The sequence below is a fragment of the Symphalangus syndactylus genome, chromosome 19 (genome assembly GCF_028878055.3).
Source record: "Symphalangus syndactylus isolate Jambi chromosome 19, NHGRI_mSymSyn1-v2.1_pri, whole genome shotgun sequence".
Lineage (NCBI taxonomy): Eukaryota > Metazoa > Chordata > Mammalia > Primates > Hylobatidae > Symphalangus > Symphalangus syndactylus.
In genome coordinates, this window is record NC_072434.2 from 13,011,102 (window position 1) to 13,038,386 (window position 27,285).

Here is a 27,285-nt window from a genome sequence, read left to right on the forward strand (position 1 = left end):
GTTTATAAGGATATGGTGTATACCATGTTTAATGGACATTCAACCAATTCCATTTTGATGTAGATGATTATAATATGTGACAAATACAGAAAATGCTAAATAGGCCAAAAATATTTTGGTAGTAATAATATCTTAACCTTACTATTTCTATGTAATAGTTAGAATTTAAAGGTATACCTCATAATCCTTCCTCCACCCTCCCACCCCATCCTTGACCTCCCACTACCCTCCCCTGCCCGTTCCCATTCCCATTTAGCTTCACTAAGCAGGACATCATAGCATTAATAAACACTTAGCAAGCTCAATTAGCCACAACACTGTAAAGCATTCCACTGTTTTCAGAGAATAAGAATAAACAAACAAATAGAAATGAAGGCAAATGGTGAAGAGGAAAAGAGGAAGACAAGAATGCAAAGATGACATCAAAACAGCTTAGGATGAAATGTCAAAAAAAATCTCTGCATGGATGTGGTTTTTAAATATACTTTAAAAACATTTAAGGGCAAAAATGAAGCCAAATGCATTAAAGGTTCAAAGTTTAGCAAACCAAGTAAAACTTTCTCCTGGTTTCATGCAAGAGTACATTTAATGTGCTTTCAGGATAGTTAAAATACTATAGGATTGTTTTTTGGCACAAATTTAATGTAAAATTTTAAGAATGATATCTGAACTATTTTTATGAATTACAAAAAAAATTGATGTGATGTTTAGTGTACAAAGTGAAACATAACAGTTCATTGCCTGATTATTTGGGAGACAAATCCTCTCTTTATAAGACTGTGTTTTCAAGTTTTTTAGACTCATGCAAATGATCTTCAGCATGTTGATCCATCATGTGTACTTCATATCAAAATTTCACTTAATTTTAAAGAAAATTGCAATATTTATCAGGAAATATCTATTTCTGTTGTATGAATCAAAGTACAAATGAATGAAAAAATAAAAATTTTTATTTTAAAAAGTTTTGCTTATTTCATATATGCTCCGAATACCATCATCCATAATCAGAGATAAATTCTAAGTTAGTTTTTTTTAAAGTACCACAGATAATAAATGTGCATTGTTTTGGAAACCAACATGGTGGACAGCTTCACTGCTGGCAAGTTTTAGGGTATTTTGGTTTTGCATGAAAAGACAACATCCAATTAGCCTCTACAGGAACTCACCTCGGATTATATAAACCTGTCCACCTATCAAGTGTTTTAGACAACAGAACAGTCCATCTGACAACAGGGGGTGGAAAGCAGTAAAAGAAATAATGACCAGATGTCAATCGTTGGGTGAAAGAGGGTCAAAGGTTAGAATTAAAGAGGAAACACTGTTCACTGGAGTGGAAGAACACAAAACTTTAGCATTTTAATTCAGATAGAGGATTGAACAAAAGGGATGTTGGGTAGATTTAATGGGATGAGAATTTTTAAGGTTATTGTGTAATCTTAAACAAAAATTACACTTTTTAAAAGGGGGACATCTTTTTAATGATATCCTCTTGGTCTAAAGCACATTGAACATAGAATCATGCATATTATCAGACTATAAAAGGCTGAATAATTATAAAGATCATCAGAATTATTATTATTATGCTTATTATTGCTAAATTTAAAATATCAATTTAATATTTCAAATACTTTTATTACTCCCAATATATATAAATTAATTATGCAAAACAAAATAGGACTACTGAAATTTTTGCTCTTGAATATTGCTCTTTCTTTGGAAAAATGGGGATTATTCAGTCTATAACATAGTTCAAAGCTTAGAATCTAGGTATATAGGAGGGGCTATAATCTTATATAATATATACTGTTTAGGACAAACTGATAAAACTGTTTTACCTTTTACTTTATAAATATTTCACTTTCATAAAATTACTTTAAATTGACTTATACTTACTTTATAGTTACCTCCCACCTAACACCATGGATTATCCTTATACTGAAGATCTAATGGTAAAATAATGGCAATTGCTATAAGCTATTCTGTAACCTGAAACATTGACTCTGTGTTGAGGATGTTAATCTTTTGTCATCTGTTTATTATCCAACCCTGCGCTTGGCCAGACCTCCCTTTTAGTTGTGATCCTTGTTGCTCTGTTTCTATCAGAGTGACTACAGTAAGGATAGAAAGGAAAACATATCATTTCATTCTATTTTTTAGCATCTCCAGCTAAATATTTGTCAAAAAAATGTAGTAAATTATTAGCTAAAGCGCAAGTGGCAAACTGATAACTGGGGGCTCAATGTGACCCTAAACAATGTTCTATTTATCCGGCACAGTGCTAACAATCTGTGAATCTGAAAGTCTTCTGGCAGGGTGTGCACTCTTGCGTTTGTCACAGGCCTCACCATCTCCCCATCTTTCACCTATGAGTTTTACTCATTTCAGTTATCCCCCAGGCCTTTTGAGTTTGCATTCTAAGTCTATACTAATGAAGATGATCAAGTCACACTACCAAATCTGTTTATTCTAGAAATTGCTTCTTTTCTCCCACTCAATTTCTCCTTCTGAAATGAGAAAGGGGACAATAATAATTCCATCCTTTCATGCACCTTTATCTGACTTGAGTCTCACACTGTGAGAGACATGACCTTAATTTTACCTATAAAGAAACAGACTTAGGGGAGTGAGGTCAACTGTCCAAGGGTAGAAATATGAATTTAAGCCTTCAGACTTTCAATTCAGGGATAGACACCTTCTATGATATATGTAAGAAGCAAGCTTTCCAATATTATTTGGGGCAAACCCAATATATTATAATAACCTTTTACTTCCATTGAATAAATAATTTTCACAACAACTAGAAAGAGTTAAATTCAAGGATAAAGTTACCCCTCCTTTATTTTTTAATTTTAATTAATTAATATTATTATTTACTTTATGTTTTTTTTTTTTAGACGGAGTATTGCTCTGTCACCACGCTGGAGTGCAGTGGCGCAATCTTAGCTCACTGCAACCTCCGCCACCTGGGTTCAAGCGATTCTCTTGCCTCAGCCTCGCAAGTAGCTGGGATTACAGGCATGCGCCACCATGCCCAGCTAGTTTTTTGTATTTTAGTAGAGATGGGGTTTCACCATGTTGGCCAAGATGGTCTCAATCTCCTGACCTTGTGATCTGCCCGCCTCGGCCTCCTGAAGTGCTGGGATTACAAGCCCTCGTGAGCCACCGCACCTGGCCAATTTTTTTTTTTTTTTTTTTTTTTTTAAGACAGGGTCTTGCTCTGTCACCCAGGCTGGAGTGCAGTGGTGCAATCTTGGCTCACTGCAGCCTTGATCTCCCGGGCTCAAGCGATCCTTCCACCTCACCCTCCTGAGTAGCTGGCACTACAGGCTCAAGCCACCATGCCTGACTAATTTTTTAATTTTTTGTAGAGTCAGGGTCTTACTTTGTTGCTCAGGCTGGTCTTGAAATCCTGGGCTCAAGTGATCCGCCAGCCTCAGCCTCCTGAAGTGCTGGAATTACAGGAGTAAGGTACTGCGCCTGGCCCCCCTCCTATAATAATTACTTGCTTCTTGGAATAAAACATGGCATTAAGTAAATCTGTGAGAATTCTTTAAGAAAATTTAAAGTGGCGTTATTATTTCAGATTTTGTTTCAAATTTTTAGTTTACGGCATTAACAGCTTTAATTTTAGGTAAGTATAAAGAAGCTGGGCCAGGCGCGGTGGCTCATGCCTGTAATCCCAGCACTTTGGGAGGCCGAAGCAGATGGATCACCTGAGGTCAGGAGCTTGAGACCAGCTTGATCAACATGGTGAAACCCCGCCTCTACTAAAAATACAAAATAATAGCTAGGTGTGGTGGTGGGTGCCTGTAGTCCCAGCTACTCAGGGGGCTGAGGCAGGAGAATCGCTTGAACCTGGAGGCGGAGGTTGCAGTGAGCCGAGATCATGCCATTGCACTCCAGCCTGGGCGATAAGAACAGAACTGTCTCCAAAAAAAAAAAAAGAAGCTGCCACTTTCCCAGTTTATCTCTTTTAGGTACCAACATTTTAGAGGTATATTGGGTGATAATTTCACTATTCTCCCATAACCTACCCTGGCCCTGTTGAATGGGGAGAGAGATCCAGAGAGAGAAGTGTAACAGGCATAACATACATATAGTTAGGGCAGAGGTATGCTATCCAGCTTTCCCTTCTTAGCATCCAGGGTAAACAGCAAACTGTTCCTTATTCTGTTTGTCCTGGTAAGAGCAAAGCCCATTCCATCTAAGAAAAGTCTCTGCTGGCAGTACTGGGTTATAATTTTAAAGGATAAAAAAAAAAGTGAAGTAATAGTTTCTTCTTAAATTGTTAAGGGAGAAAGAAGGAAAATATAGAAGTAAATAAAATAGTTCATAGTACTGCATGCAGATAGAAAACACATTACTCTTCAGTTAACAACAATAGCTATATACATTCCTGTTCATATTTGTGAACATTACTCACTTTTAAAGGCCCTGTAACCTTTTCTGGCATTAAAAGATAATGGCTATGATAGAGATTAATTTATTTTGCAGACACTATGAAAAATTAAAAGTTCTGTCACCTTACTATGAATACTTTGAATTTCAAATTTTTCTACTTCCCAAATGACTGGAAATAGAAAACATGAAACAGATTAGCTGATGATTACACCATTTCATTTTGATTGGTAAAGACTAAATGATAGGATTGAACTCCCTAATACTGAGCATCCCAAAAGTGCAGAAAACATTAGAATTAAAAAAATTATTTTTCACTCACTGGGTGGTCTGTTTGCTGCCAAATTTTTGAAGTGGCTGCCTTTTATCACTTCTGCTGATAGTCTTCCAGTTGTGGCATTATAAAGCAGGCCAATAAGAATTTCTGGAACTGAGCCGTGTTCAAGAGACTGACATGAGGATGTACTTTCACTACATGACATTTCTGACACGCTCATTTGGGAGTCACAGCCCTGTAATCAATAATAAAATTTTTATAATATTTTGCAAGAGAGATATATTAAGAGATACATTGTTATGCCATGTTTATTTGGATTAGGTAGGTAAATCACAATAAAGATGAGTTGCAAACCAAACACCAGATTAGAATTATTGTCCTTAGCATATTTTAGCCCCTGGATTTCTTTTCTTTACGTAAAAGCCAAAGAAGTAATAGGAAATGAGAAGATTTCATAAATCCCTGTATATTTATAAAGAAATCAGAGAAATGTTGCTTAAACTTATAGATGTTAATAAACTGTTTTTTGAATATGAGAAATTATTGTTTAAAGACTATCAACCTTAAAAGACTGACAAAGATTTAGACTCAATACATCAAATGTCCTAACTGTGCCTTTAAATAAACAAAACAAAATTACCTGCTATTTATAAGCCAACATCTAAAACACAGAGATATAGAAAAGTTGAAAAATATGGGAAAAATTAATCATGTAAAAAATAATCAAACAAATTGATGTGGTTACATTAGTATCAGTCAGGGTTGGCTTTAAGGGAATAATCACCACTAGAGATGAAGAAGTATACAAAATAATGATAAAACATTGAAATTACTAAAAAGTAAAATGATCCCAAATTTGGATGCATTTAATAACATGGACTCAAAATATAGAAAGCAAAAATGGCCAGAACTAGAAAGAGAAACACAGACACCCATAATCACTGGGTACATAAGCAGACTTCCCTCATTAACTGACCAAATTCAGTAACTGACAAAATGGGCGGACAAATAAGTACTATAAGGACATAGAAGATTTGAATATCACAATAAGCAAAATTGACCTAATGGTCATATGCAGAATATTATACCTAATAACTACAAAATATAATTTTCCCAAGTACGCAGAATTTTTAAATTAAAGCAAATAATAATTTCAAATGATGAAAATTATTCATAGTGTTTTTTGATTGATTAGAAAACCAAACTCTATTCTAGAGGAGAATAAAATATCTGTATTTTTTGGAAATTAAAGGTATACTTTTGGTAACCCATAGGTAACTAAATGATAATAAAAATAAGTGATTTGAAAGACTAATAAAATGAATAAATTTCTGGAGAGTCCAATTAAGAAAAAAGGGACAAATAACAATGATCAGGAATGAAAAAGGAGACATCACTACATATTCTACAGACCATGAAAAAATAATAGGAAAGGATACTAGAAGAAAGTTGTTTCTTCTAGTAAATTTGAAATTTGAATGAAATATACCAGCGATCTCCAACCTTTTTGGCACCAGCGACCAGTTTCCTGGAAGACAATTTTTCCATGGACAGGGTGTAGAGGGTAATCTAATACTGCCACTGATCTGACGGGAGGCCGAGCTCAGCCTGTAATGTTCGCTAGCCCACTGCTGCTCACCTCCGCTGTGCAGCGCCCATTCCTAACAGGCCATGGACTGGTATTGGTCTGCGGCCCCGGGGTTGGAGACTTCTGAAATAGACATCTTTCTAGAAAGTTATTACCAACCAGAAGAGACGCCGGAAGACTGTTCACAAACAGTCTTACTAAAGAAATTGAATTTGTAATTAAAAGCCTTTCCAAAATACACATACAAAACAAAAGTAAGAAACTTTGGCCTGGATGGCTTCACTAGTGAATTCTAATTAATAATGCTAGTTTTACACAAACTCTTTCAGATATTAGAGAAAGAGAAACCACTCCTCAACTTCCTTTAAAAATTTAGCAAAATATTAAAACCAAAATCTAATAAGGGCATTATAAAAAAGAAAAATTACAAGATTTTCTCATTCATGAGTCTAGATGAAAAAACCCTAAATATACTATTAGTAAACCAAATCTAACAACATGCAACATCATACTTAATAGCAAAAAATGTTAATGTTTACCCTTTGAAATTGCCAACTATTACTACTTTTAGTCAACACTGTAGTGGAGATACTAGCTAATGAAGATCCTAGCCTTACTAAAGACAATAAAATGAAATAAAAAGTATAATGATTTGGAAGGGGACTAGATTTTTTAAAAAAGCCCTTATGTGCAGATTACATAATTATGTACACAGGAACAAATCTACAGATGAACTGCAGTTGTATACAGAGGTAAAATTTAGAACTCTACAGATTACTATATATCAGAAGCAAATAGAAAATAAAATTTATTAAAATATCATTTATTATGGCATTTAAATATAAAATATGTAGGAATAAATGTAACAAATGATATGCAAGGCCTCTATACAGAAAACTATGAACATTATTGAGAGAAACCAAAAAGTGCTATATAAACTGTTACTGTATTAGAAAGCTCAATTTTGTAACATTCTCTCCAAATTAATCAATAGATTAAATTCAATTCCAATAAAAATATTGGCAGGTTTCTTTGAATTGTCTGACTTCATTAGTAATCAGGGGAATGGAAATGAAAACTACGAGGTAACACTACACAACAAACAGATGAGCTAAAAGAATACCAAGTGTGGTGAGGACAAAGCACTGGGAACTATCACAGTTCTCTTGTAGAAATGTGAAGTGATACCAATGTTTTAAATGTTATAAATACACATACCCTATGATCTGGCAGTTCCACTCCTACATATATACCCATCAGAAATAAGTGCAATGTTTATCAAGAGACATATAAAAGAATGTCCATAGCGGCATTATTCATATTGGATCCAGGCAATAGAATGGATAATTTGTACTGAGTTCATACAATGGCATACTATACAGCAATGAAAACCAATTATAACTACATTTACATTTACAAATGTGATTTTAAGTAAAACATGTTGGGCCCAAAAGGATAGCTAGCTGCATAATTCCATTTATGTAAAGTAACAAAAACAAACAAAAAATCAAACAACCCAAAAACCAAAACCTCAAACCAAGCAGAACTAAACCATTATGTTCCCGATGTATTAATAGGTGGTAACATTATAAAGAAAAGCAAAAAAGTAATTCACATAAAGTAAAAATTGTAGTTAACTCTGGATGTGGGAGAGAAGAACAGTGATTTGGAAGGGCAGGATGGGAGTTTCTGGGGTTACTGAGACAATGTTTCATTCCTTGACCTGGATGGTAATTACATGGGTTTTGCTTTGTGATAAATGGGTTGCACACTTGCATTTTTTACCCTTTTCTAATGTGTGTTGGGTTTTGAAAGAAAGAAGATTTAAGAAAAGAATTACATGATGAAAAGACACAGTATACACAAATGAATATACAACGATAAAAATATACAGAACTTTCTTTGAAGATTCCCAAAGAGATCCAGTCCATGAATTAAAAAGGAAAGAAAAAAAAGACACTAACAGTATTCCCTGTAACAATGTAGTTAAAAATTTTTTAAATGTTTTATAAGAATCCTGGAGTTTAAACCTACCACTGGCTGTAGAAGTAATGAAGGAGAATTAATACATACCTGGAGCCTGAACAAACTTGTTGGACTAATATACAGAAGGGTAAAATCTCCTATTTTTAACTCTAGACTACAGAGTGGAGGCCAAAAGGAATATACATTTTATATTCTTAAGTCATGGGTACACAAAACACATAGTTTGGTATGTTTTCATGACAGTTGGAGAAGAAAACAATTTTAGTAAGTTTCAATTAGGATATATCATCACTTATGAAAATAGTGTCAAAAACATGCTTGAGCACATTTGGTGCATTTGTTACATTAGGCTATAATACTAGTGGCATCTGTTAGAATATTGTGAGATATATTTTTCACAATTAACTTACTGTCAGATAAGATGTGAACCTAATAGTTGCTTATACACAGAAGTCATACTGCCACTTTTGAGAAACAAAGCGATGCCCAAAGAAAGCGATGGAAAGGCCTTTCTCAATCCTAAGGAAAACACTCCCCACTTCACTGCTGTGAAAATTGTTATCTTGAAGTCCAACCAAAAAGCAAGTGCATTAAGATCCTTGCTGATCACATTCTATTTTAGTAAGCCCTGCTGAAATATAGTGGTGTTTAAATAACACAAGAAACTATCACCTAGAAGAGTTCATTATGAATTTATGCCCTAGAAAAAGTGCTAATCTCGTGTCCCTTCCACTGGCATTAGTGTAACTGCCCATTCAATGTTGGTAGAGTTGTGGCAGTCCAAAGAGATCACTCAGTACAAGAAAAGCAGTAAAGAATAGCTATGTAAACAGAATCACTGTAGTAAAAAGAAAAAAAAAAGTGGCATTGGCCTATAATTTCAGCTACTTGGGAGGCTGACAGAAGAGAACCACTTGACCCCAGGAGTTCTAGACCAGCCTGGGCAACATAGCGAGATCTGTCTCAAAAACAAACAACCTCAAATTAAATATCGATGCTATCTGCCCAAATGGCATCTTTCCTCAGACTACTCCTCAGGGCATGCTGCTCCATTCAGTGTGTATTCAGGAATCTCCATCTACTCCCTCTGCAGATCTCATCATTAATTTATAACTGGGGCTTGCCTAGGTAGCAGTAGCTGCAGGTGATTAATGCAAAGTCAAACAAATTCCAATCATAACTAGGTCTACTTAAAGGAATAGTCCCACAGGCTCCCCAAAGTAAAACTTCTTTCCATCTTGCATAATATTTTACCTCTTTTTAATACTTCCCCTCCTTCCCCCTGAGTCTTCTGCCCTAGGGTAAAGGATTACAAGTAATTCTGTGAAAGTAAAGTATATATAATTTTTACAGGAATGAATATACTCTATATGTTTACCATAACCAGAATTAGTGGTTAAGGTAGCCATTACATTTCCTTAATGGTGTGAGTAGGTTAAAATCAGGTGGAAGCTTGTAAATACATAGAGAAAAAACAATATGATTAAAAATACAATATAATTCCCATTAAGTAAGCATACTGGGCTTTTTATTAATATTAAATTACTTCCAGCTTACTTGTAACTACTTATGCTCAATATTTTTTAAGGTGAAACCACTGAACTGTACAATGATAATTACTATAATTGAATTATCTATTGAATAGTGTCTGTGCAACTTAATTCTCACTGTGTCTGGAAGATAGCATTCAGTTTTTAATTTTATTTATATGTGAAATGCTTCCATTATACTTTTCTGAAAATGGGGCGATCACAGAGGGTGCTGCAGTTAAAACAAGGGAAGTCACCTGCTGCAAAGTTAGAGCTGCCACTAATGATGAGCTTCATCTCTAGCAGCAAGGCTCCCTCCTCAGGGCCCTTTCCTAGCCCCAGGGAACTAGGTAAGGAGGAGATCACCAGAGGCAATTTCAGGAGAGAGGAAGAAAGAGCATAATTGCTCCAAATCCCACCTCCTTTCCATCCTCCACACTGTAAGTCTAGCATAAAGGAGAGCCAGGCTGGGTTTTAGTAGGGTTTGTAAAAACACCGAGTGTATCAAAAGGACAGCCTACTGGAGTGAGCAGTGGCTTTGTACAGTTTGTACACAGGCAGCTTCAGGCACTCACTGATCCAGGCCTCAACCCATGTCACTAGGAACCAGTTCTCCTTTATCCATTTCTCAGGTTTGTTTCCCAAATTTGGCTTCATTCTCTGGCAGACTTTTCCCTCCTAGTTGCCAGCAGCTCTGAGTGTCATGGGAAAGAGGAAGACAGCATCCTACTTGCTCAATCCCAAATCCTGGAACTTGCTGCTTAGAGCCCATGAGATTTAATTCTAGGGCTTTGCAATAAACTCCACTTGAGCAGAATACACGGGCAGGTTAGTCTCCCAACCAAAATCTGGGTACTGTGTGCATAAGAAAGATATGAATGCTAGGCAGAAAAAACAGACGTCAACTACAGAGCCCATTCAACTGAGTTGTCTGGCCCTGCTTTTCCCCCCTTGGTCTTCAGTGAGGACTGTTATCCATATTACTGGGGAGCAGGTAATGTTGCTGCTGTTGCTCCAATTGTAAGTACCCTCTACAGGCTCTTGCTGTGCAGTTATTAGCCTTGCAGGAGCCAAGGAAGATGAAAAGATGGTTCAATGAAACGGAATCATGATGTTACCACACTCATGGAACACAGCTCTGACATTCAGGTTAGGTAAGGAAGAGCTACAATAAAAGCAGAAAACGATCACTTTTTCTTTCATAAGCCCTACATATTAACACTAAAAATTAACATATCTAATATTTAAGATAGAAGAAAAATGAATCATAGAACATTCACATAAATAACCATAATAACAAAATATTTTATCAGCGTTTGACCATAGCAACATGTGGAAATGGTCATAAAAATCCCTGCTATGATCCGCCGTGTGCAGTGGCTCATGCCTGTAATCCCAGCACTTTGGGAGGCCGAGGCAGCCAGATGACTTGAGGCCACGAGATTGAGACCAGCCTGGCCAACATGGTGAAACACTGTCTCTACTAAAAATACAAAAATTAGCCAGGTGTGGTGGCAGGTGCCTGTAATCCCAGCTACTCAGGAGGCTGAGGCATGAAAATTACTTGAACCTGCGAGGTGGAGGTTGCAGTGAGCCGACATCATGCCATTGTACTCCAGCCTGGGTGACAGAGCGAGACTCCATCTCAAAAAAAAAAAAAAAAATTCCTGCTATAATCAAAATTTATGTATATGTATGTACATATACATATGCACTTTTTTGCTGTATTCAATATGAACACATTTAATTAGCATTTCTGCCTATATGCTTATAAGTGAGATTGATTTATAAAGTTTATAAGTTTCTTTTCTCATGGTCTCCTGAAATACCTATTTGAAGAATATATATGTATAAATATAGGCATATGTGTATATTTTTTGCCGAATTATTTTAAAATGCTTAATTTAGGGTTTCTGCATATATGTTTATAAATGAGATTGGTTTATAATTTCCTCATGTTATTCTTGTCTAGTTGGTGTCAAAATTATATAAGCCTCGAAAGAGAAGTTAGGTACCTTTCCTTTTCATTCTCTGAAATAGCTTATGTAACACAGAAGTTATTTGTTCACTGAAGTTGGGTAAAACTTGCCTCTGAAAGTCGACCATTTTTTTCTTTTCCTCTTTCTTTTAAGGGGACTCCAGCTACTGGCTGCATTTCTTTAATGTTAATCACTCTTCGCATGTTTTCTACTACTCTTAAATCACTTTTTAGACATTTGTATGTTTCAAGAAAATTGTACATTTTGTTTTCAAATTTATTTTCCTAGAGTCATTTTCTTATAATTTTGAGACCTTCACTGAATTGGTGGTTATGTCTTTTTTTTTTTAATACGGAGTTTCGCTCTGTCGCCCAGGCTGGAGTGCAGTGGTGCGATCTCGGCTCACTGCAAGCTACACCTCCTGGGTTCACGCCATTCTCCTGCCTCAGCCTCCTGGTAGCTGGGACTACAGGCGCCCGCCACCACGCCCAGCTAATTTTTTTGTATTTTTGGTAGAGACGGGGTTTCACCGTGTTAGCCAGGATGGTCTTGATCTCCTGACCTCGTGATCCGCCCGCCTCGGCCTCCTAAAGTGCTGGGATTACAGGCGTGAGCCACCGCGCCTGGCCTAGATATTTCCTTATAATACTGATAGGGGCTGAAATCCACAAATTTAGGTATTTTCATTTGTGTTTGTGCCTAAATATTTCCAATTTTAATTATGCTTTATTCTCTGACACTGACTTGACTTAGGAAGTTTTTTTGGTTTGTGTGAGTATTGAAAAATATAGATTTTGGTGGGTTGGAGTGAGAGGGCTGCCTCTTTTACTTTACCTCCTACTACTTTACTCCTCAATCATGGAGTTCTAGCTAAATGCACTTCCTTGCTACTCCCTGAACACAACACACGCACTCTGGGCTCAGGATGGGCTGTTCCATCCACTCGCGGTGTTCTTTCCTCAGATTTGTACATGGTTAACTCCCTCACCTCTTTCAAGTCTTTGCTCATATGTCACATTCCCAATGAGCCTTATACCTTGACCCTTATTTAATATTACACCTCCTTTCTCACTAGCACTCTTAATTCTGCTCACCGTTTTTCCCTCCACCCCACAGTACTTACCTCTTTCTCACATACCTTATACTTATTGTATTATGTTTATCTCTCTCTTCGTTACCTAGAATTAAGTTTCATGCAAGCCAAAATTTATATCTGTTTTTCATTAATGTATACTGAATACCTAGAACAACATCTAGCATGTAGTGTATTATACTACTGCACTGCCCTCTGGCCTTTGTTGTAGCTGTTGAGAAGTCTGCTGTTGGTCAAATTGTTGTTCCCTTATATCTTCTCTGGTTGCTTTTATCATTTTGTCTGGTATTTTATCCTTCCACTGTAATTTTTATGGGTGTGGACTCAGTTTTAATAATCCTGTATAAAACTTCTAATTTCTCAATCTGATGATCTATGTATTTTAAATATTATCTTTCGTTTTCTCTAGTCTCACATTCTGGAGTCCTTATTAGAAAATATGCTTACATTCTTATTCCACTCTCCAAAACTTTTTCATATTTTTCACTGACTCTATTTTTAATGACTTTTTCATTCCAGAAGTTCAATATGGCCCTTATTTAAATCAACCTGTTTTCCCACATTGTCTTATTCTTTTTTTTGTAGTTTCTATTACTTCTTTTATTTCTTTATTCTATTAAAGCATATTTATTTTATAATCTCTTTCACAGAGCCCTATTAGTTCTAGAGCTGCCAACACATCTTTCTCTTGCGTCTACTGTCATTCATGGTGGACCAATTCTTCCTGCTCATACTTTTTAAAATGTGAGTTCATCTTCAATGGAAATTATTTTTTTTCTGTGGGAATTGTATGGCCTAAGTTTGGCTTCCTGAACAAAATAGGATTTCTTTTAAGGAAAGAAGTAGTGGAGATGTCTCGATCTCCTGAGACCATATATACATACATTATGTATGTAGTACCTACATATATACTACATACATATATACATACTATATGTATGTAGTACACACATACATATATACTACATACATATATACATACTATATGTATGTAGTACACACATACATATATACTATATACATATATACATACTATATGTAGTACATACATATATATTACATACATATATACATACTATATGTATGTAGTACATACATACATATATACTACATACATATATACATACTATATGTATGTAGTACATACGTACGCATATACTACATACATATATACATACTATATGTATGTAGTACATACATATATACATACATATGTATGTAGTACATACATACGCACTACATACATATATACTACATACATATATACATACTATATGTATGTAGTACACATACATACTATATGTATGTAGTATACATATACCACATATGTATGTCATATATACACATATAGAGCATATATACTACATATATATAGTATATATATGTAGTATATACATACTTCCTTGATTTCTTACTAGTCTATCACATTTCTGAAAATTTCAAAAACCTTCTTTCTCTGAGATATCCGAGTCACTGCTCACACATATTGGGTTGCTAAATGGTAAAGACTCTGTATCCCAGAAATGCTCTCACATTTACACCTGGGGCAGAAAACCAACAGTATCCATTATCCTCTAGTACCTAATACACTGTTTACATTTTGTTTAATAGTTTTTAGAAACACTCATATTCATCTTATAATCCTAATTCATTTTATTTGTGACCAGACTTCAGGCCAGTTGCAAAAAGTAATAAATAGGCCATACGCTGTTTTTTCTTTTTTGAGACCGAGTCTCACTCTGCTGCCCAGGCTGGAGCGCAGTGGCATGATCTCACTGCAACCTCTGCCTCCTGGGTTCAAGTGATTCTCGTGCCTCAGCCTCCCGAGTGGCTGGGACTACAGGCATGAGCCAGCATATCTGGTTAATTTTTGTATTTTTAGTAGAGATGGGGTTTCACCATGTTGGCCAGGCTGGTCTTGAACTCCTGACCTCAGGTGACCTGCCCACCTCAGCCTCCCAAAGTGCTGGGATTACAGATGTGAGCCACCATGCCTGGCCATACTGTTTTTATCTTACTGAAGGAAACAGAATATGCTAGAAATAAAGTTGTTATTCAGAGACTCAGCAGTAGAAAAGTATATTCAATGTCTGTTCAGCACAAGCACTGTACTAGGGAATAGATGAACTGATTTCAAGGCAGACTGATAAACTGCCTTTAGAGATTTTATGGGAGAAAATATGTGGATATGATTAATTCTGGTAACAGAAACAATATTCCGGAGATACCTGAAGTTGGTCCTAATAGTATTTCAGCAGGCATAGGGAAGGGCACTTCACACAAAGAAAGTACGAGCTAAGCCCCAAAAGTGGGTATCAAGTTTGGTAAATGTAAACTGGCCTGGAGTGGCATGTGTATATGGGGAAGGGGTGGAAAATGTAGATGGAAAGGAAGGTTGAAGCCAAATTTTACTCACCCGGCACTGTATGAATATTTCTATTAGAGACTTTCTGTCCTGTAACTGTTGCTTTGTCTGTCTTTCCCACTAGACTGTGAGTCCCTTGAGGGCAGAACTTTTGTTTTATTCATCTTTGTATGTCCTCAAATTAGTATAGTGCCTATCATTCAGCAGGCACTTAATAAATATTGCTGAATGAAAATAATGAATCATGAAAGACATGAAATGTGGTGGTAAGAAAAGTTGGACCTACTCCATTTGAACTGGGGAGTAACATGCTCAGATATACATCTTCAAAAAATAAGGCCAAATATGCTGCATGACTGAGTGCTTGAGCAGGGATCACAACTTACTTAGCTGTGCTAGTGATAGCTAAGTCTTTACTTGAGATAATACTTGCTTTGTGCACATTTTATATCCTGAGCAAAAAATTGCAATTTTTTACCCTGTAGCAAAACATAGATTTAAAAATATGTTTTATTATAATCAATCTTAGTGATCTAGACACATGTTATAGTTGGAGTAATCATGTAAGACTTTTCTAACCTAACAGCTTTAGCGCATACTAAGAACTATACATTTTGCTTCAAAATTAACGTAGCTGACTTCCTTGATTTCTTACTAGTCTATCATATTTCTGAAAATTTCAAAAAGCTTCTTTCTCTGAGATATCTGAGTCACTGCTGACACATATTGGGTTGCTAAATAGTAAAGACTCTGTATCCCAGAAATGCTCTCACATTTACACCTGGGGGAAGTGTGAGCTTTTTAAATTGGTCACTCAGCATATAGAGTGTTAGAATCAGTTATTCCTATGCAAGTTGATATATCCAATTATGTTATATGTTCCCTTTAATGAATTTGTTTTAAATGAGATGATTTGAATCTGTTTTTAATATAAATATGTTATTATTGGAAAACTAAATAGAAATAAATTAAATTATTAACATAACGGCCCAAAATGATTTCTAAATGTCTTCCATGTTTCAGATTATAATTATCCATAGAGTATTGGTTTTCCAACAGTGGTTAGTGAAATCTATTGAATTTCATTTTAAAAATATAATTTTAACTATTTAAAAATTAAAATAAAAACAATACAAGTACATAAATGAGTAATAAAATAGAGGCAATATAGTGTACTTGTTAAGGAAAGGAAACTTTGCAGCCAGATTTAAGGGGGTCTGTTACAGGACCGTGACTTTAGTAAGGTATTTAGCATCTCCATACTTCGGTTATCTACAAAAGGTGAAATAACTATGTCTACTTCCTTAATAGTTATACCACTTGTTAACATATTAGGGAACATGTTGTATTGCAAATAAATTTAATGTATTATTATTTGTATCTTGGACTAAAGATTTACCTGTCATTTCTGTGTAATTGAGAATATTTGAAGTTTAAAGAGCAAGCTGTCAAAGTTATCATTTGTAACTCCTTATCTATATGAATCGGTTTTCTCTAAAATGTATAATTAAAATAAAAGAAATACGTTGCACTAGATTTCAGAGCTGCAGCAAGATGAAAACATATTAGCAGCAATTGCATAGCTGTAGGTGCCTGTGCTTTGGAGTAAGACAGTTGAGTTTATGAATAAGCTCTAACTTTTTGCCATCTGTGTGACCTTGGACATGTTTTAAAAGTTCCTTGAGACTCGATTTCCTCATCTATAAAAATAATATAGTAATAGTACCCTCTAGAAAATTTTATTCTCAATTTTTTGTTCATCAAAACAACCCTATCATTTTCGGTATTATATGTTACAAGTAAATATTATAAAATAAGATTTCTGTTAGTTAAATATCACTTTTCTCTGCCTTACATATTTGGGTTATAGATAATATTTCATTTGAAATAAAGGGTCTGAATGCTTGAAAAGCTTGAAAAGCCATGAACTGCACTATCTTTATATCCTATTTCTGAATGGTCATTCAAATGACCACATTTTATACATTGTAAGATTGTGCTGCCCCCTGCCGACCCAGTTTCTCCAAGATATTTTGAGTCTTCAGTTAAGTCAAAACTTACAGTATTACAGTTAAGTAACTCTCTAGTAGGCTGGTGAACAGTAATAATATAGATGGTAAAATATTGAATGTAGCACTAAATAATATATGAAATTTTTCAAGATATTAAAATATAAACAATCGATGGTGGGAGCAAATGAAAATAATATACTCCCAACTGTGTAATATTTAACAAATTTAGATATCCAATTCCAAGTAACTATTGTAATTGCTATTGTTTACAGTGCTGCTGACACCTGACGAAAAATTAGCAAAATATATACATTTCTGGCTAAGATTAAATATTCAGTAATTATTTCCCTGATTCTTTCACTGAATTAATAGCAACTTGATCTTTATTTCCCTACATTAGAATGGCATTTGTTTTTTGGCTAGCTGCAATGTTTTAAAATTACACTTTTAATGCATTACCTTTTCCAACTTTTGGGCATCTTCTCTTTTTTAATCTCACATGACCAACCAGATATACACTGGTGATTTTTTCCTCCGGATAGTATCTCAAAATAGGCTCTTCCTTACTACTAAAACTCCTCTAATAGAGTGTTATCACCTAATAGTGCAAAAAGTACTTGACAAATAAAAAGAGCTAGGAGCAGTTCTACCTGTTGCTAGCCCTAAGCCTTGGAGGTAATTGATCTACTGAAAGTCTCATTTTTCTCCATTATAAAACAGAGATTCATGTTCATGTCCTCTCAAGTGATAAGATTACATGAGCTAACACATAAGTGTTTTAAAAATAGATCACTATATTTCTATAATGCAATTTCCTCTTAGTTATCTTTTCCCCATTCTGATGCTTCTTGTACACTATTATCTGTGTAGTCTGCCGTGAATGCATACAGTGGGAAATGGGGGAGGAAGGGGTGCAGAGAGCAGGCACAGGAGAGGTCTCCTATGCTCAATCAGGTCATCCTCCATGTCAGCTCAATCTGTTACTTACTTTTAAATCTTTGAACTTTTGGCCTTGTATCTTTTTTTCTGGTAATGTTCTTAGTCTTCTTTAACTGAATGGCCATTTTGGAAAAGCTCATCACACTACAGTTCACCAATCTCCATGTCAGCATATGGACATCAGACACTGGTAAACTAGACTTCCATACACCTGGCTTTGGTGGTGACACACCTCTACTCAAAAACCCTTACAGGCAGAATGGTGAGGTAAGGACCTCTGAAAGTCTGCTCCTCTATAAAAGCAACATGAACACTGGCAAACATTGTCAAAAAAACCTTTTTCATAACTCTGAACTAACTAAAGGCCTGCAACACTCCAAGGAGTGTTTATTCAAGAAAAATGGCTGAATACTGTGAGAACTACCAAGGTTTGTGGCATTTTAAATATACCCTATTTAAAATTCCCATTACCCTCTCCCCAGTTCCCTGGTAGTGTTGAAAGACAACACTTGCAACTGTGAAATCCAACAGCCTCACAGATGCTGGAGGGGGAAGAATGGGTTTGGAGTGCCCAGGAGCCCCATCTTCAGAGAAATGACATTCCTTCACTTGTCTCACAGTTCTGTGAAAAATTCCATTCTCAGGCTTTGTCTTGATTTTACTTGACTCAGATTGATCTGTATGAACAGAACAGCAAGAACTATATCCTTAGAACATCTGTTGGAAACAATCAGTGGCAATTGTTTAACATTGCAGTCACCAAAGAAGCAGTACCAGCTCCGGCCAATGAAAAAATAAGAGCAAAATCTAGTGAATGAGATGTTAATAGAGATCTCTGAAAAGTTCTAACACATTTCTGGAAATCTAGCAGTCTATGCACATGTGCAAAGCTATGTGCATGCCCAGAAAAACACTTGAGAAGGTTCTAGTCTCTTACCTCTTGCTGATCTTGTCGCTCTGTGCATGCAGAAAGTGAAAGTTAAGGCACAGTTGTAAACTGACTTTTGGAGCATTGAAGGCACGGCTCAATATACACAGAACCCCTCAGCAAACACTTAATGAAATCTCTGTCCAGTTGTTAGCTGAGCTGGCCACTAATGTTAACTGAGATGCACATGACAATAATATAGACTTTACAAAATCCAAGAAAGTCATCAAAGAGGAATGACAACAACAAACAGCAACAATAAACCATGGGGGTGACTAGTCTAGGAGAATGTCTTTGTCAAGGCATTCAGATCGGAAGTGAAGAATTAAAACTACCTCTATTTACAGATGACATGATCTCCTATGCAGTAAATCCTAAAATACACATGAAGAAAATAACTACTAGAACTAATGAATATGCTCAGCAAAGCTTCAGGATTTGTGATCAATATACAAAAATCAATTTTATCTCTTTACACGAGCAATGAACAATTAGAAAACAAAATTAAGAAAACAATTCCATTCACAGTAGCCTCAACATGAATAGAATACTTAGGAATGTATTTAACAAAACTGTAAAACCTGTATTACATTGAAAGTTACAAGACATTTTTGAAAGAAATCAAGGAAGTCCTAAATAAATGAAAAGACATCTCATGCTAATGGATTGGAAGACTTAAATTGTTAAGACAGTAATATAGCCCAAAGTACGGATCAAACAGATTCGATGTGATCCCTATCAAAATTGCAATGGCCTTCCTTTTTTTTTTGCAGAAACAAAAAAGTCAATTCTAAAATTTACATGTCCTAAAATTCATATGTAAATGCAAAGGACCCAGAATAGCCAAAACAATCTTGAAAAACAATAACAAGGTTGGAGGACTCACATTTCCCAATTTTAAAACTTACTATAAAGCTTCAATAATCAAGACAGTGTGGTACTGGCAGAAGGATAGACAAACAGATTAAGGGACTATAATTGACGGTCCAGAAATAAAAACTTAAATTTATGGGCAATTCATTTTCAATAAGGGTGCCAACACAAATAAATGAAAAAAGGATTTTTTTTCAACAAATGGTGTTGGGACAACTGGATATCCACATGTAAAAGAATTAATTTGGACCTCTCCCTCACACCGTATAAAAAAATCAACTCACATGGATCATAGTCCTAAATTTAAGAGCTAAAACCATAAAACTACTAGAAGAAAACATAGTAGTAAATCTTTATCTTATATTAGGCATGGTTTCATAGATAAGACACTAACAGCACAAGCAACAAAAGGAAAAATCAATAAACTGAATTTCTCAAAATTGAAAACTTTGTGCTTCATAGAACATCATCAAGTAAAAAGACAAGCAGAATGGGAGGAGATATTATCAAATCACTTATCTTATAAGGGACTGATTTCCTGAATATGTAAAGAACTCTTACATCTCAAAAATAAAGAGACAAGCCAATTTAAAAAATAGGCAAAGGATTTTAATAGGAATTTATCCAAAGAAGATACACGAATGGTCAATAAGCACATGAAAAGATGCTCAACATCATTAGTCATCAGGGAAATACAAATCAAAACCATAATAAGATACCACTTTATATCCAGTAGGATAGCTTACATAAAAGGACAGATAATAACAAGTGTTGAAGAGAATGTGGAGAAACTGAAACTCCCATACATTGCTGGTGGGACAGTAAAATGGTACACCTACCTTGAAAAACTGTTTGGCAGTTCCCAGAAATGTCAAGAATAAATACAGCTCCAAAACTGGACATATACTCAAGAGAAATGAAACTATATGTCTACACAACAACTTGTACACAAATGTTCATAGCAGCATTATTCATAAAAGCCAAAAATGGAAACAACCCAAATGTCAATGAATGAAAAGATGAACAAAATGTGGTATATCCATACAAAGAATATTATTAAGTCCCCAAAAAACAATGAAGTATGGATACATGATAAAACATGAATGAGCCTTGAAAACATCATGCTAAGTAAAAGTCATCAAACACAAAAGGCCACATATTGTATGATTTGATTCATATAAAATATGCAGAAGAGGCAAAACCATAGAGACAAAAAATAGGTTAGTGGTTGCCAGGAGGTGTAACTGCTAATGGCTACAGAGTTTTGGTTGGGGGGATAATAAAAATATTGTGAAATTAAAATGATGGCTGCACAACTATGTGAATATTCTAAAATTCATGACTTTTACACTATAAAAGGGTGAATTTTATGATCTGTGAATCATGTCTCAATAGTTATGAAAAATTACTTACAGGATCCCTATTTCAGAATAATATAATCTTAGAATCTCAAAGATAATTTAATCTAGTGGTTTTCAAAAAGTTGTTGTAAAAGTACCCTTTTGGCCGGGCATGGTGGCTCACACCCGTAATCCTAGCAGGAGCTGGAGACCAGCCTGGGCAACATGGCAAAACCCCATCTCCACTAAAAATACAAAAAAAAAAAAAAAGAAGGAAGAAAAAAGAAAATTATCCAGGCGTGGTGGTGCACGCATGTAGTCCCAGTTACTTGGGAGGCTGAGGCATGAGAATCACTTGAACCTGGGAGGTGGAGGTTACAGTGAGCTGAGATTACACCACTGCACTCCAGCCTGGGTGACAGAGCAAGACTCTGTCTCAAAAAAAAAAAAAAAAGTACTCTTTAAAAAAATAAAATCTTATTCCACGTTCAAATACCTGAAACAGGTAAGTATAGCATTGTATTAGTATACATTTATTACTGAGGTCAAATTATAACAGGCTATTTCAATAAAAAATGAAATCTGATATTTAGATTTGTTGGTAACAGCTTAGTCATATATTAACTTTGCATCCAGTGTTTGTGTTTTATTTTATGTATAATATCAATAAAGAGCTGATAAGTTGTGAATTACCTTGTCTTGCAATGTCAGAATATTAATTCATTGAACTGACCAAGAAAATTGAAAGATAAAGTTAGGGAACATTACAGAAACTTCTTAAGTTAAACCATTACTATAATGATTGCTTATATTTTAAAGAAAATTACCCTGATTTTATGCAAATAATTAAAGCTACCTCATTTTTTTAAATATAGAAAAAGCAGTGACTGTGATGCATGTATTTAGTATTAATATAATTTTTATGGCAGACATATATAGGACTAAACAATATATAGCAATTAAACAATATATCAACACCAAGCTATAATATTCCCAAGTCACAATTATAAGAATTTCAAATATATACAGAGATATGGGAGAAGTAGCTTTATTAGTAAATCTATAGAAGACAAAAAAGTAGATAGTGAGTAATATGGTTTGCCTGTGTCCCCACCCAAATCTCATCTTGAACTGTAGCTCCCATAATCCCCACGTATCATGGAAGGGAACTGGTGTGAGGTAATTGAATCATGGGGGTGGGTTTTTCCTGTGCTGTTCTCTTGATAGTAAATAAGTCTCATGAGATCTGATGGTTTTATAAAGGGCAGTTCCCCTTCACAGGCTCTCTTGCCTGTCGCCATGTAAGATGTGACTTTGCTCCTCATTTGCCTCCACCATGATTGTGAGACTTCCCCAGTCATGTGGAACTATGAGTCCATTAAACTCTTTTTCTTTATAAATCACCCAGCCTCAGTATGTCTTTATTAGCAGCGTTCAGAATGGACTAATACAGTGAGTTAACATGTAAACAATTTCCAATAGATTAAAATTTAGTACACAGCATGTGTTTATGTTGATTTTTTTTTATTTACCATTTTAAACTATAATTTAAAAAAGAGGCTGGGTGCAGTGGCTCACACCTGTAATCCCAGCACTTTGGGAGGCTGAGGCGGGTGGATCACAAAGTCAGGAGTTTGAGACCAGCTTGACCAACATGGTGAAACCCCGTCTCTACTAAAAATACAAAAATTAGCCAGGTGTGGTGGCGCATGCCTGTAATTCCATCTACTCAGGAAGCTGAGGCAGGAGAATTGCTTGAGCCCGGGAGGCGGAGGTTGCAGTAAGGTGAGATTGCGCCACCACACTTCAGCCTGGGCAACAAGAGCAAAACTCCATTTCAAAATAAAATAAAATAAAATAAAAAATAAGAAATTTGAGCAAACATTTCTAGAATCCCAGAGCATTTCTGGAGAACATGGTTCAAATCTACCTACTCTACCTAACATATTTACCTTAGAAATGAAAAAAACATAAAGCCTGGAGAGGTTAAATATCTTTCTGAAAGTTTTAACATATCTAAGTTGTTCTGGAGAAAATGGACTAGGACTTAGGATTCTGGACTCTTAATTCGAATGGTCTTTTTACTAAGAAGTCTAAATCCCTTATTCTGTTTTTGAGGATATTTATAATCTGGCCTCATCCTCATATTCACTTTCATTATTTTTCCGTCTATAATTCACAAGAGTAGTGAGGTCCCCACATTTCTAACAAGGAACAGTGCCAGTGGGATGGTGATGATTTTTGGTGGGTGATGATTTTTGGATGGTGATGATTTTGTGGCAACTGCCCATCAAGAATGTGAGCATAGGAGGTGAAGAAGGCTGTGTCCTACGAGTTTACCTTTCAAATCTGGGGCCCACACCTGCCTCCTCTTCAGAGTTCCTGTTATTGTTTGGGCCTTCAGAGGGGATTGATACAAATTACAAAATTGGGTAAGTCCCTTCAAATCTGCCCAAACACTGACAGAAATTGATTTGTATAAAATTTTGAAGCATATGTTACCAGGATCCATGAGGCACTCCTGCAGATTGTAGTTCAGTCTGAAGCTCCTGCCATCTGACTGTACCATCTTCTCCCTCTCAGCAATGTTTCAACTGCTAATCATCTAGTGAGGCCTGCTCCTTCAGTGAAGATTTCCACCTGGCTCACAGACTCCCCTACACCCTAACGTCTCTCTGACTTAATGTGACTTAAGGTGAATTAAATTTCCACATGAATGATCCTTCTAACAGTCTGCACACTAAGTTATTTGATTTTCTCATCTCTAATGACTTCTCCCTCCCAGTCTCACTATTATTTCTTGGGCCTCAGCATCACCAGAGGCTACGCTGAGGTCTTTGCCAAAATTACTAAGTAAAACAGGTGCTAACTACACCTCTTTTTTCTAACATAATTTGCTCACTCAACTGCTCTCATAACACCATGCTTTGACTGGACCTTCAGTCCTTGACACTATACTTTTTGTTCATCAGCCCCTTCTTGTCCTTACTTCTTCCTCCATCAAGCTGGCATTCCAAGCTGCCAAAACGCTAACCTTGGAAGAACCAATTAACTCCTTGATTGTACTAGGAAAAGCATCACACAATGGGATGAATTGGAACTTTGGCATCATCTGGCTATACTTACAATCTAGTTATACTTCTCAGGTAAATTTATTTTTCCATTTCCCCAATTATTATAAATCTTCCATTTTCTAAAATCAGCTGACCCAGTTCCATTCTCCTAAAATCACTGACCCTGTTCCCTTTCTCCTTACTCATTCCTGCCTCCTGCTTCTCCCTCTCTCTCACACACACACGCACGCATACACACACACCTCTCAATATGTGGAAACTTCCTCAACTTCCTGTGAAAATATCTACAAACTTTCTGACATCTGGATTCTCTCCTTCTTTCTTACCATTGTAAGAGGAGGCATCCCTTGTATTTCAGACCAATTTCTCCACCTGCTGTCTGGATCCTATTTTCTACAGCCTTCTTGTCTCACATCCTAAATATCAGGCTTCAGTGAATTTGTCTCAGCCATATTTAAATATGCTTAAGTCTCACTCATAGTTTAAAAATTCATTTTGAATCCCAAACTACCTATGGCCAAGGAAAGAGGTGCTGGAAGGAATCAAGCAGAACAATCCTCAGAACTCACAAAGGCCTGAGAATAATTCACATTCTGAACAAAGTGTAGAAAACATAATATATGGGGCACTGAATTGAGTACTTAGAAGGAAATTGCCTGAGTAGTGGGGTCAAATTAGCCCTAGAATAAATAATGTCTAGTTTTCTATAGCAAAACTTAAAAGCAAGCCTCAAAAGGATCAAAATGTTTTCAAGTTGCCTGATTGCATCCAAGAACAAAGCTCAAAAGTATGAGAAAACAAAATAATTTAGCACCCAACAATGTAAAATCCACAATATATGGGATCCATTAAAAATTATCAAGCATGCAAAGAAGAAGGAAAATAAAACCTACATTAAGGAAAAAAAGTCAATCGATAAAAACTGATCCAGAAACAAAACAGAGGATAGAATTTGTAGACATGGACCTTAAAACAGCTATTATAAATATGTCCCATGGTTCAAGACAATAGAAGAAAACATGGGCTTGTTAAGAAGAGACACAGACTATATAAAATAGACCAAAATTTAACTTATAGAGTCTGAAAAATATATCTGAGATGAGAAATACACTGGACTGGATTACCAACATAGACATTGCACAGGACAAGATCAACGAACCCAATATATATTGCTATATATATATTCTATATAGCAATAGAAGATCTAAAATCAAACCACAGAGGAAAAAAAAGACAGGGAAGCCAGGTGTGGTGGCTCATGCCTGTAATCCCAGCACTTTGGGAGGGTGAGGGCAGTGGATCACTTGAGGCCAGGAGTTCGAGACCAACCTGGCCAACATGGCAAAACCCTGTCGCTACTAAAAATACAAAAAATTAGCCAAGTGTGGTGGTGCATGCCTGTAATCCTAGGTACTCTGGAGGCTGAGGTAGAAGAATCATTTGAACCCAGGAGGTGGAGGTTGCAGTAAGCTGAGATTGTGCCACTGTACTCCAGCCTGGGTGACAGAGTGAGACTCTGTTTTTGGGGAAAAAAAAAAAAAAAAAAAGACAGAGAAAAAAATTAAGAACACAGCATCAGTGAGTTTTGGGACAACTTCAAAGGGTCTCATATATATGTATCAGAGTTTCAGAAAGGGGTTATGTGGCCAGAATTAATATTTGAAGAAGTACTGGCAAAAGGTTCCCTTTAATTAAAACTACAAATCCGAACCTCTGAGAAACTCAATGAACCCAGATCGACAAGATGAGATATGCATGATGAGGTTATGGCTCCTAGCTTTATCAACAATTTTACAGTGGTACTGTAAAATGATTTAGGAAATGGAGGAGGAGGAAAAGCATGTTTAGGGGTAGGGGCAGAAAGGAGTTCAATATTGTATATGGTGAGTTTAAGGACAAAGTATGAAGCTTTACAGGTATACTGTATGTGAAAACACTCTGTAAACAGTTGAAGTGTTTTACAAATGACTTAAGTATGTGTTCAACTAAGGCAAGAAACTCAGGGCTCTATTTCATTAATACTAATGATGATGCTAAGCTTAAAACTGTAAAACTTAGATACAGATGTTCAAATAAATAAGAGTAACGCATAGTTAAGAGCAAGATAATCAAAACAGGGTATGGTGGCTCACACCTGTAATCCCAGCACTTTGGGAGGCTGAAGCAGGTGGATCGCTTGAGTCCAGGAGTTCAAGACGAGCCCTGGCAACATAGTGAGACTCCTGTCTCTACAAAAAAAATTTAAAAAATTAGCTGGGTATGGTGGCATGCACCTGTGGTCTCAGCTACTCAGAAGGCTGAAGTGGGAGGATCACTTGAGCCTGGGAGGTTGAGGCTGCAGTGAGCCACGATTGCACCACTGCCCTCCAGCCTAGATGACAGAGCAAGACCTTGTCTCCAGCCTGGGTGACAGAACGAGACTCTATCTCAAAAAAAAAAAAAAAAAAAATCAACAATAACAACAACAAAACCTAACAATCAAATTGTAACTATGTGCCAACCTTATATGACTAATGTTGTAATCCTGCCAAAGGCTCCTCTGTCTCTGCCTATACAAATGAAACTGTAATTTCCCTACTTTGGAATGCCAACTCCATTCCTATGGAGTTTGTGTTTCTGAGTGGTCCATCCTCACACTTTACATTTGAATAAGCGCTCCAAAAAAAAAAAGAGTAAATAAGATAATCAGATGTGAATAAGATATCTTTTGGGCTAGGTTCTCAAAAATAAACAACCAGGCAGTTGCCAAAAAAAAGTCAAAATTAGCACTCAGCTCTAGGATTCTTACAAATTTTTATTCGCCTCCACCTTGCACAAGAAGCAAAAGGAATACTTCAGAAAATACAGAGGTTTTGATCTTTCTGTCAGTTCACTTGGGAATGGATAAGTGAATATATTAATAAA

At 35.9% G+C, this 27,285-nt stretch overlaps 1 protein-coding gene and 1 long non-coding RNA gene across 9 annotated transcripts in view; one reads left to right on the plus strand and one right to left on the minus strand.

Annotated features, from left to right (window-relative positions):
* Positions 1–27,285, plus strand: part of LOC134731879 (uncharacterized) — a 111,255-nt gene that overhangs the window by 52,895 nt on the left and 31,075 nt on the right. The gene's annotated exons all lie outside the window — the stretch shown is intronic.
* The window catches only part of SYT14 (synaptotagmin 14), a 235,305-nt gene that overhangs the window by 10,745 nt on the left and 197,275 nt on the right, over positions 1–27,285 (minus strand). For 4 of the 7 annotated variants that reach the window (XM_055233507.2, XM_055233508.2, XM_055233501.2 and 1 more), the window contains 2 exons: positions 4,721–4,910; positions 1,167–1,223 (listed from right to left, as the gene is read on the minus strand). In XM_055233507.2, the coding sequence (XP_055089482.1) occupies positions 1,167–1,223; positions 4,721–4,910 (247 nt within the window). The remainder of the gene's footprint in view (positions 1–1,166; positions 1,224–4,720; positions 4,911–27,285) is intronic. The other 3 variants (XM_055233509.2, XM_055233504.2, XM_055233506.2) reach the window with 1 other exon arrangement.